Consider the following 12,592-nt stretch of genomic DNA (forward strand, 5'->3'; position numbering starts at 1 on the left):
GATAAGCCAAATAGCTTCCAAAGCAAGCAATCTTGGAGAACCGTTTTAAGAAAAGTCCCTTGTGAGAAAGCTTTTGAAGTCCGTTCCGAGAAACAGGTATATAGCGATTGTTGCTACTATTGAACAGTTTCCCAATATAAAGACCATGATGTTCCATGAAGCCGTTGGACTCCTAAAAGCGTTTGAGGAACGATCTGGAGATGAAGACAAACCCGTGTCCGGTAAGCAAGAACAACTCCTATGTACATATGAAGAATGGAAAGCTAAAATCAATCAAGAAAGGCGTCATGGGAAAGGCAAGATGGGAACCGAATCAAGTCAAAACAACAAGGGAAAAGGTAAGGTTGTGGATCGGGAAAAGAAAGAACCCTGAGTGAAGAAGGATCGGTCAAAGATTAAATGTTATCGGTGTGATGAGCTAGGACACTTTGCCACGTCATGTCCTAACCGAAACAAGGAGACGAACGATCAAAGTAACCTCGCTCAAGATGGCAGACCGGTTCTAAACATGATGACGGTAGCTCAGAGTAAGGAAGATGTCATTTTTCTAAAAGAAGACCGGGTTGATCCGAAGAAATAAGCTTCAACCCCATGTGATAAAAACACGTGGATTCTTGATAACGGGGCGAGTAACCACATGACAGGAAATCCGGAATGGTTTTCCAACATCGATCATAACAAGACCTGTAAAGTAAGTTTCGGTGAAGGTTCGTGTGTTGAAATAGAAGGTCGGGGCACGATAGTAGTAGAAGGTCAAAGGGGAGAACAACGAGCCTTGAGCGACGTTTATTTTATTCCATCTCTCAAAAATAATATTATAAGTCTCGGGCAGTTAGACAAAGGAGGATGCAAGATCGGGATCCAAAACGGTATCTTATGGATATTCGAACAAGATGGAAGACTTCTAATCAAGGTACCACGTTCCTTTAACCGGGTTTATAAAATTAATTTAAAGGTTGTTTCTCCGGTTTGCTTACAAGTCAATTTGCATAATGTTGCATGGATATGGCATGCTCGATTGAGGCATTTGAATTTCGATGCCCTTCGGGGTCTCTCGAAACTCATGGATGGAGTGCCAAGAATCGAACACCCGATGCAAATTTGTGATGCATGTATGCTAGGCAAACAAACAAGATCGGATATCCCGAAAGAATCTAATTATATTGCAAATGTACCGCTCGAGCTCGTTTATGCCGATGTTTGTGGCGCGATTACTCCCGAGACACATGGTGGCAACCGACACTTTTTGCTTGTTGTTGACGACTACACCCGCTATATGTGGGTTTTCACGATAAAGACGAAAGACCAAGTTGCAGGCTTACTCATAGATTTCGTGAAAATGGTGGAAAACGAAACGGGCAAGAAACTCAAAACCATACGCATCCACAATGGGGGTGAGTTTACATCCCATGTTTTGGAAGATTACTTATCAAGTATAGGTGTGGCACATCAGTTTACGGCCCCGTACACCCCACATCAAAATGGGGTGGTTGAAAGAAGAAACCGAACCATACTTGGTACGACTCGAATTTTGTTAAAGGCGATGTCACTACCACACGACCTATGGGGAGAAGCGGTTCATCACTTGGTTTATTTACTAAACCGGTCACCAACAAAATCTTTGAAGGATTCGACTCCATATGAGTGTTTTAAAGGAAGAAAACCGAACCTTTCACACGTTAAAGTGTTCGGATGCACGGGGTATGTAAAAGTCCTTGGTACTGGTAAAAAAAAAATTGACGACCGAAACATTGTGATGATTCACTTAGGTACTCAACCTGGAACAAAAGCCTAACGTATGATTGATCCGATCAAAAGGCGAGTACACGTTACGCGGGATGTCAAGTTTGACGAGTGTAAAAGGTACGCGTGGGCTAAACTTGACAAACAAGAGGGCGAAAAGGGTCCTTAATGGACCAAGTTTATTGTCAGGTGCGATATTGAACTCGAACCGGAGCAGGTGACAACCGAGTTTGACACCGGTTCCGTAGACCGACATGATACCGGTGAGTTGGTTTGTATCAGAAACGGAAGTGATTCGTCAAGTTCAGATGGTGGCAGCCCACCTACCTATAAGCCCGACTAGGCCGAACACTGGCCTAAAAGAAGAACCGTTACAAGTTATCAAGCCGCGTCGAACTACTCGAAAGACGGTTTTACCCAAGAAATTTAGCGACTTTCTGGTTGAAGGTATACCGACACCCGCAGAGCAAGACCCGACAACCGACGAGGTAAATCTCCTATTATTATTCGATGATGAGCCGGTAAATTTTCGAGAAGCGAATAATGAAAAACATTGGAGAAAAGCAATGGAAGCGGAGATCGAGTCGATTGAAAGAAACAAGACATGGCGGTTAGTCGAAGCACCACCCAAAGTAAAACTGATAGGTTTAAAGTGGGTCTATAAAATCAAAAGAGATGAAGCCGGGAAAATAACCAAGTACAAGGCCCGACTTGTAGCTAAGGGGTATGTTCAGAAATATGGGATCGATTTCGAAGAGGTGTTCGCACCAGTGGCGAGAATCGAAACCGTTCGACTTTTACTCGCGTTAGCAGCAAACCGAAGTTGGGAAGTGCATCACTTGGATGTAAAATCCGCGTTTCTTCATGGTGATTTGAAAGAAGAGGTGTACGTGGTTCAACCGAATGGGTTCGTTAAGAAAGGTCAAGAAAGAAAAGTGTACAAGTTGGCTAAAGCATTATACGGTCTACGCCAAGCTCCAAGGGCGTGGAATACTAAACTAGACGGATCGTTAAAGGAACTTGGTTTCACTCGATGTAAGCAAGAACAAGCGGTTTACAAAAGGTGTTCCGGTCAAGGGCTATTACTCGTTGGAGTTTACGTTGATGATTTGATAGTCACAGGTACAAGTGTGCAAGAAATTGCAAATTTCGAAAGACAAATGGAGTCAAGGTTCGAGATGAGTGACCTCGGGTTGTTTCAATACTATCTCGGGATCGAAGTGAAGCAAAGCGATCATGGGATAACTTTAAAGCAAAGTGGTTATGCAACGAAAATCCTAAAAGAATCAAATCTTTAGGAGTGCAACTCGACTCAATTTCCTATGGAACCGGGCTTAAAGTTGTCTAAAGAAGATGAGAATCCGAAGGTAGATCCGACCGGTTATAGAAAGATAATCGGAAGCTTGCGGTATTTAACTCATACGAGACCCGATTTGAGCTACTCGGTTGGTTATGCAAGTCGGTTCATGCAATCACCAACTCAAGCTCATGCTCAAGCGGTTAAATATATTCTCCGATATCTAAGAGGTACACTAGACTTTGGTGTTACTTACTCGAGAGGCGGAAACAGTATGTTTCACGGGTACAGTGATAGTAGTCATGCGGTGGATATGGATGATGGTCGGAGCACTTCAGGTTTGATTTTCTACTATGGTACATCACTGATATCATGGGTTTCTCAGAAACAAGGAACGGTGGCGTTATCATCATGTGAGGCTAAATTTATGGCAGCTACATCGGTTGCATGTCAAGCATTATGGCTTCGGGGTTTGTTGTCAGAGATGACTGGAGAAAAGGAGGAGATCGTGACGTTGAAGGTGGATATTTCATCGGCTATCGCCTTGATGAAGAACCCGGTTTTTCACGGGAGAAGCAAGCACATCAACACACGGTACCATTTCATTCAGGAGTGCATCGAGAGAGAACAAATCAAGGTGGAGCATGTCAGTGGAGATTTACAAAGAGCAGACATCCTTACAAAAGCGTTGCCACGGTTGAAGTTTAACGAGATGCGAAGCTTCATCCGTGTCACAAGATTAGGGGGGTGATTTTTAGTGTAATCTTGCGTAAGTGCGGGGACCTGGTTGTCGCACTTACAAACTTAGGGGGTTTTTGAGTTAGTTTTTCTCCTATTCTTGTCTAACAAGTAATTGTATGGTTATAAATAGGGTTTATTTGTAATCAAGTATCCACAACTTATCAATCAATACAATAAAGGTTTAGACTTGAATCTTATTGTCTTCAGTTTCCACCAATGTATACATAACTGAGATCTCTTAGTTTTGAAAAGTTGATTGTCACCTTCCCACTAAATTTGTTTACTGATTTCAACAAGTTGTAATTTCGAACAATTAGATATTGAGGGTGGAATAAGTCCTGTCAGATTGTTAGTTCTCAACTTAAGGCTAATAAGATGAGGAAACATTGCACCTATGGCTTGAGGAAGACTACCAGTAAGCTGGTTCCCTACTTAAGGGGACAATGAGCCTATCAAGCCTCGTGAGATCAGTCGAACATGAGTCACCCTTCTATGTCGCTTCCCACATGAAACACCCCTCAAATCACAAAAATGGAAAAAAGCGTTCCATGAGGTTAGAGCTCCATATGTATCTTGGGTAATCATCATCTTAAATGACAATAAAGCCATGTGATCGGTCTCATTTCCACCTAATGAAGCCGAGATCATTGTGACGATAGTAAGAAGTAAAATAAGCCCCGAAAAGTGGAAAGTAATATGAAAGGAAGATGGTAAGCAAATTATCGGTTGCCTTGAGTTCATGTTTGGAATTAAACTTATGATCACATGAGTTAGTAATATGTACGTTGCCCTTTTATCCTCAGTTCTTTACAATGTAAATGCTAAAAAAGTGAAGCAACAACTATCCACATTATTGAGTTTGATTTGCTATCTTCTCGGCTTTATTGATCACTAGCTCCTGGCTCCACTTGTATCTAATTATGCTTTATTTAGTCCGTCCGTTCAAACAAAAAGTCTTATATTTACAAGTAATTTGTTTTAAAGATTATCAATAGTAGATCAAATGAATACATAAAAATATACATTATTATTGAGTATACAAAATAATTAATCAAACTATGATATTTCGTTATATTTACTTGTTGAAATTAACAGGGAATACTGGGTTAAGCGGAAAGAAGCAAATATGCGATAACTGCTTTCTATGTTTAGTCGTAAAATTACTTTTCATAAAAAAAAGAGCAACAAAAATTTTAAATCTGCTAATTTTGAGATTTAAGTCAAGTTGGGATGGTCAGGTCCGGTAAAAGCTGAAAGTAAGCGGGTCTTAATTGTGTATACCACTGAATAATATAATTGTTGGATCTTATTTGTCCCGGTAAAGATTAAGACATGGGTTTAAGTGCACAACAATATCGGCAATCGCGGTTTTTGTGTTTATTTGTGCTTAAAAGATAACATATATGTTTTAAAAATCAGAATTTTGATTCCATTGCAAAATAATTTTTCAGTGATGAAAAAGGTTTAAGTGTGGGGATGTTTGATGTGCTGTGAAATACACACATATTCGAACTTGTTTTGTCATAATTTTCATTGTGTTTTAGCATTTGTTTATCCGTTTTCGATGGTGTTTACATGTTTATGTTTGATATAGGATCATGGGTGAAGAGAGCATGGAAAATAAGTCTTAAAGTGAAGGATATCGTTCACCCGAGGATTGGATCAAAGACGATGCGCGTATACGAGTTTTAACAAGTAAAATAAGCGAATAACGAAAACGATGACCAGCCGTGCGCGCTACGCGACCAGGTGGGCCTTTCTAGTCGTGCTACACGGCGTCCCAAATATCCCCAAGGCTGCCAAGAATGTTCAAGAATCAGCTATCCGGTCTATTTTGTCTTTTAGTGGGCCTTGTGGGCTTATTTTAACCTATTTTATATTACGAAGGTGGTGTTAATCAAAAATCACCGAACCATTAACCGAAACCGACCAAACCAATCGATTATGGTTATGGATAAGGTATCTTCACTAACTCACTTTAACCGAACCAAGCCGAGATCTATTTATTTTTTATAGAAGTTTTCCATATTAAATTTCTACTTTGATCATAAGTAAGTCAATAATAGAAGTATTTTCCATTTTAGATTTCCACTTTGGTCAAATTAAATTTTCATGTTTATAACTGTTTGATGAAAGGTGTTATCAGCATAAAGAAACACATACTTCCAAATTACACAGACTACATTGAATCAAATCACCCTTATAACTATTGATAAATGAGAGTGGAAAACTTAGGTTATATGCATCATAAACTCAAAACACAACAGAAACAAGTAAAATAAAAATGACCATAAGCGAACCATAACTGCCGGTTTAACTGAACCATGGTTAACCAACCATAAGTTACAATTATGGTTAAAGAAAAAAGTCACCAACTTTGATTGAAAATAGAAACACCTTAAACAACATAGTATAATAAACACTGTTCTTGAAAACAAAATGTCTATAGATTAAAAAGAGAATGATTACTAGAAAGACGTTGATACGTAACTAGCGGCCAAGGTACGAAGGAAAATTAGGTGCCAAAGAACCAATTCCGGATTGCTGTCTACCCGCCACCGCTGATGTGTCGGTTGAAGACCGTCCCACTTGTGGAGTCTGGTATCCACCCAAACCCGGTAACCCGAGTTGAGAACCATAATTGGCCAGCATGTTTGAACCCACTGTGTTGATTCCATAACCACCACCTAACCCAAATGGCTGAGCTGTTGAAGACACGCTGTTCTGATTCAAAGCAGACATCAACATCGGGTTCGCCCCGACCATAAGTCCAGCTGCCGGGTTGACAATCTGAGGAGCGTACAACCCGCCATAATTACCATAACCCGCATTCCCAGTCTCGTTATTATTAGTGACCGGTGGCGTACTTTTAACAGCTTTGTTTCCACGTTGATTATCTACCGCTTGTCTGCACTGCAACTTACAACCATCAAAGGCTTTATTCGGTTCCTCCAAAGCCTTCTTGCACCCGTCAACCGTTTTGTATATAAAAATAGCAAACCCTTTAAACTTTCCTGTTACATTGTCTAACCCCAACGGGCCTTCCTCGATTTCCCCAAACTTAGCGAAAAAAACACGGAGCGCGTTTGGGTCCACGTGAGACAAAACGTTTGCAACGAATATCTTTCGTCCGGCTGGATCTGGTGTGGCAGTTGTCTGGGTGTTACCGGGTGCACCTGGCTTCCCTGCTGCAGCTAACTGACATGACGCCATGCGGCTTCCTATTTTCTTTTGTGTCTGTTCGAGGGATTTTTGTGCGCTTTTTCGGGTCTTGAAGAGGACAAAGCCGTAGCCTTTGGCCTTCCCGGTGACCTTATCGGTAACGACTTTACAGTCTTCGATTTCACCGTATTGTTTGAAGACGGAAAGTACTTGGTCTGATGTGGCGTCCCATCCGAGGCCGAAGACGAATATCTTACGGTGAGCGGGGTCCACCTCAGCGGTTTGAGTGAGGCTGGCAACTATTGAACGGTCGTTCAGGGCTGCTTCTTTGAGAATTTCAATGATCTTTTCTTTTGGTAAGGGTTCTAGAAGCTTCCTAAGACTTTCCTTTTTAGAACTCTCATCATCTTCGTCTTCCTCGTCGTCTTCATTTTCTTCTTCACCTTCTTCCTCTTCAACTTCTTCTTCTTCTTCTTCAACTTCTTCTTCAGAATCGGTTACTTCAACTTCTTGTGTTTCTTCTTCTTCGGCTTCTGATTCTTCTTCTTCCTCCTCGGATGGTTCATTTTTAACTACTATCTTCGGTTTCTTTTCTTCTGCTTGTGCTTTGGTTGCGGTTCCTGCTCTTTTCTTCCCCATTTCACAGACACTGCTTTTTACCTGAGATTTCAAACAATTGCACACAACATATTAATAACCTAATATATGAGTTCAGAAGAATGACATTACAACCACCACCACACCCAATATATCCCACAAATAGCAGGATTCAGAGGCATGACATTATTAACCTAATATATGGTTCAGAAGCATGACATTATTAACCTAATATATGAGTTCAGAAGCATGACATTGTTAACCTAATATATGGTTCAGAAGCATATTAATAACCTAATATAAGGTTTAGACGCATGACATTATTAACCTAATAATATATATGCTCTCTTATGATAAACAGTGTGTGAACGATAATCACCAGCAGGAATGAAATACTAAAAACATATCAATTATGAAGCACAAAATTACAAACAATTGCATATAGCATATCAGTAACCTAATATATGAGTTCAGAGGCATGACACTATAAAGCTAACATATGGTTCAGAATCATGCCATAACCTAATATATGATTCAGAAGCATATTAATAAGCTATTGTAAGGTTTAGATGCATGGCATTATTAACCTAATATACATGTTCTTTTATAGGAAAAACTCAACAGATAAACAGTGTATGGACAAAGTTTCAACTTGCAAGGATGTTTTAGTAAGAATATTTCAATTATGAAGCACAAAGTTTCAACTTGCATAAGTTTGATTCACATAAGTCTGATTCACATTTTGTTGCACTAGCTACCTACAAAATCTTATTATACATTGTTAACCCTATTTTTATTACCTTAATTATGTAGATTTGTTAATAAAAAAAACGCCCTGCTAACTGGCAAGAAAAAACATGTTGCTATTTGCTTCAGTTTTATCAATTCTCCAAACAGAAAAACTATAACACGCGAATAATCTTACTATGTGTAATTAACCCCATATTTATCTATGTTGTCAAAGTGCCTAGACCCTCGGGCGAGACATAGGTTGTTGACCTTCAAGCGAGATTCGGGCCTGATTTTGGAAAGATTCTGACCAAATCCTTTAAAACTCTAGCAAACTTCTACAAATTGTAGGCAAACTGGTCTAAAACATCCAAAAATGACATGGAACCAGCTTAAACTAGCCTAAAACACGTCCAAAACCTCAAAAAATGGTATGTTAATGCTTTGCGCCTTGGTTACCTTGGGCCTTTGCTTTTTTAGCACCAAGGCCCAAAGCTCACCCTTTGATAGCTACGATATTTATGACCTTTAATTATGTAGAGTTATTTTTAATTAACAAAAGATATGCTCTATTAATCGAACAAGAAACGGCAACAAGTAAGAATTTGCCTTCGGTATATACAAAATCTTCAAACAGAGAAACTAGTTAACCTGATAAACACACTTGCCATGTCACGAAAAATCATTTAGTGAAACGCGTTATCTTATAAGTATACTAACTTGCAAGGTTCTAGGAACATGTTTTTCTCCACCACAGGTAGTTATGCTTCCGATAAACATGGTCATGAAGTTAAACCAACATGATGCCCTTTTATTAAAAAAACGTTCCACATAATGCTATGTCACCATGACTGGAATTCAAAGTACAATCATCAAAATTTCAAAAGAATCAAAATTTAACTGCTAACAAGTGATACCTGATCCCATGGTTGTAAAAGTCCCAACTAGTCGCTGATTAATCTTTAGTCCTCACCCCACTGAATAATTTTGGGCTAATCGGTCAATGGTTAAATCCGGCCAAAATCGGGATTAATTGGACTTGGTGGGCTTTTTCTAGCGAGATACCAGCCAAAAATGTGTATGTTTATATAAAAACTAAAAACTACATATAAAAATATGTGTGTGTATTTTTATCTTTTTTTTATGACTAAAAAAACAATATTTCTCCATTGATATAATTTAACAAAAGGATCCAATTACAATAGAGAGGCAGGTAAGCGGGCAACAAGCTACGCCGCAACCCCCTTTTGAATGGCAAATCCGATCCTATTGAAAACAACCTTGGATATAAAACTGAAAATTATATATTAAGTTTGATCCGATTAATCCTGATTATTCCCAATTTATTGCTATTCCCCACCCCACCGCCCGACTAGCTACTAGCACAGCCTTGCCTAATCCACTACCCACCAAGTACAACAGCAAAATATGAAATTGGGTATGAAGAATTGATATTCTGGTTATACATAATAATAATAATAATAATATAGCATGAATTACTAAATCTGAAACTAACAGAATGTAATTAACAAGGATTAAATTTAATCGAGTAAACCCTAGGAATCAATCGACTACGAGAATAACACATATTAATAATGAATAGAGTACACATATCATATGCTTATTATTATTATAATACAGACGAATTGAATTATGAAGCGATGAAACTAATAAGACTTACTTTACCAGATGTATGTGTAGCCGAAGGTAATGAACTCGGTTTATGATTTGGGTGTAATTGTGTACTTGTGAGTTGTGACTTGAGGTTTGGTTTATATATTTCTTATTTTTTTTAAACCTAATTTAACTTCTTTTTCTTTCAGCAAATTAATGATTTGGAAAATAATAATTTGGCTGTTCAAGAAAAAATATGATTTGGAAAATACAAGAATAATTTAGTAATTCATTTTGGGCTAATTTTTTTAAATTTTAACAGGGCTTGAACTACGCTTATTCGCTTAATATATGTGTGAGCCTTCCTAAAATGGGATATTAACCGTTCATCTTGATTATGATGTTTCAGACTTGGCTTAGCTAGGAACACCATCAATGAAGAAATCTACCACTATGAAAAACAATGTTTGAGTCAGATTTCAAACATGAGAACATAAAAATCTCATGCCTCAATCGTCACCTTGATCCAATCACATGCTAACCTTTAATTATACTAGCTAAAGTGCCCGCGCGTTGCTGCGGGTTTGCGCAAGTTATCTCCTCGTATTGGTTTGTAGTGTTTGGTGTGATGTGTAATGTTTTTATTAAACGATTTATGATTTTTGCATGTTTTATCAAATTGATTATTGTTACAATCCTGTTTTGAAACATTTCACCCATGTGATTATTGTAACATTCTAAGACAATTGGTTTGAATCATAAGGTTATGGGAGGCTGGTGATATGAATTTGCCTTTTGGTATGACAGTTTTCATTTTGTTAACCATCGAATGTTATAGTTGAGTAACAAAAATAATATGTTATCCGGATTTTAGGGGTAAATGTAATGACAAAACATGTGATATATTTGTGACGACCGTTAACAGGTTTTTAATTTCTATATGAATACACATCCATAGTTGTAAAAGTGTGATTAGGTATTAGATTTTTTTTTTCATTCAATATTAGGTTAAAAAAATGCTTCAACAGGTCACCATTAAAAAAATATAAGGACTTATTGTAATGTCGAAGTAGATACTAAATATTAATAATTTTATAAGCATCTCAAAATAGGATCATTTGGTGTCGTAAGGTTTGCAGGCCTGGATGACCGCGTCAAGATTGCCTGCCCACCATGCCTTGAACCCTAAACTCACCATGTGCCATCCTACTCGTTGTCGTTAGTTGGGCAAGCCGGTATGACAGTTACGGATGTGGGTGGTGGGTCAATACATGCAATGATATTGCCTTCGTTAGTTTTGTGATGGTGGGTGTGGGTGTTGCTGAGAACCAAGAATGTTATTTTTGTTAATAAAAAAACGTATTATATAAACGCGTGTTGCTTTGGGAGAGGGGGCATAAGTTTTTCTTTTCTCATAGTGCTTTGTTGGTGTGGGATTTGGATTTTCATTAGTATCTTGTTAAATATGTGAACTAAAATGGCGTGTGCACATACTTAAGATGAACGTTTGTAGTTACCATTTTCTAAAGGCTTGGTTTCTCCCGTCCCAGTTCTAAACATGCCACATCCCTTTCCTGAAACATTGTGATGTAGTTTTAGTAACGTGATATATAGAAGTAAGTCATGATCGAAGAGCATATTGCATTTGTGTGATGTACCTGTGATCTTGAGAGTATTGTATGTATTACCAAGATTGAAATTACCAATGATAAAGTTGTCATTGTATGGATAAATTAATAGGTGTTAACTGTTAACTGGTCGGTTGATGGAGTGTAGGTTTCATTAATTATTGTTGATGCATCAAAATTTAAATTTGATTTGTATTCTCCCTGTTGATTTCATCATATACTAATTCCCAATTGAATCTTTGATTGCGGTACGTCAATTGAATATAAATATTTTGACTCATTCCATACTAGAAAGAATCGCAGGAAATCCTTTGATAACACGGATTCCTATTTCTCAATGATATTCCACGATCAATACAATTGGCTCTAACTTTTGTGTGGATACAACACATACACAATTAACCAAATTTAGAAGTTTAATAAGAGAAGAAACCTTTTGAAACAAACTTGGGGTATTCAGTTAAAGTCTACAATAGAGATTCCGATGTTAAAGCAATGCAAAGATAAAGGCATGGATGATGAATGTCAAAATATAGTTTCGATTAAGGATTGCATTAATTTCATATCGAAGCCTTTGGAGATAGTGGGTCGGAGATTAGGTTATTAAGAAATAGATGATTGATGGTAGGGATTAGGGAAAAAAAATTAAATGTTGACTGTTTTTAATCAAAACTACGTAGTTTTGATGAGTTTTGCGTCTAAACTTACACGTATGACAGCACCGTATTCACTTTCCCCAATTATAATTTATAAGTCATTGTGTAGCTAGTCTGTTTTATGGAGACGTGTGCCTTTTAGTAAAAGTTATAATTATAAAATACATAAGTATAATGATTTAGAAAACAAAATATAAACTCTCATTCAAAAAATATATATAAACTAAACATAAAAAAATGAAATGAGAATAAAAGTAAAAAAGTCAAAGACTATGTTAAGTACTCTAGACTTATAAATGTGTTTTTTCACCTACAATAATTGAATATTAAAATAAAAAACACTGAAACATATTTAGTAACTAAAACCCAAAGCTTCTTTCAAACTATCATCTCTTTCATTCCTCCTCACCGGAAAACACATAATT

General features: G+C 37.7%; 1 protein-coding gene across 1 annotated transcript; it reads right to left on the minus strand.

Moving 5' to 3' along the window:
- Positions 1-5,726: 5,726 nt before the first annotated feature.
- On the minus strand, positions 5,727-7,759 carry LOC143620756 (UBP1-associated protein 2B-like). The gene has a single exon (XM_077092382.1). The coding sequence runs from the start codon at positions 7,580-7,582 to the stop codon at positions 6,272-6,274; it is 1,311 nt and encodes a 436-aa protein (XP_076948497.1). The 5' UTR covers positions 7,583-7,759; the 3' UTR covers positions 5,727-6,271.
- Positions 7,760-12,592: the final 4,833 nt, after the last annotated feature.

The sequence above is a fragment of the Bidens hawaiensis genome, unplaced genomic scaffold (genome assembly GCF_021521415.1).
Source record: "Bidens hawaiensis isolate Kalapana, Puna unplaced genomic scaffold, B.hawaiensis_p1.1 tig00002631_1, whole genome shotgun sequence".
In the NCBI taxonomy this organism is placed as follows: domain Eukaryota; kingdom Viridiplantae; phylum Streptophyta; class Magnoliopsida; order Asterales; family Asteraceae; genus Bidens; species Bidens hawaiensis.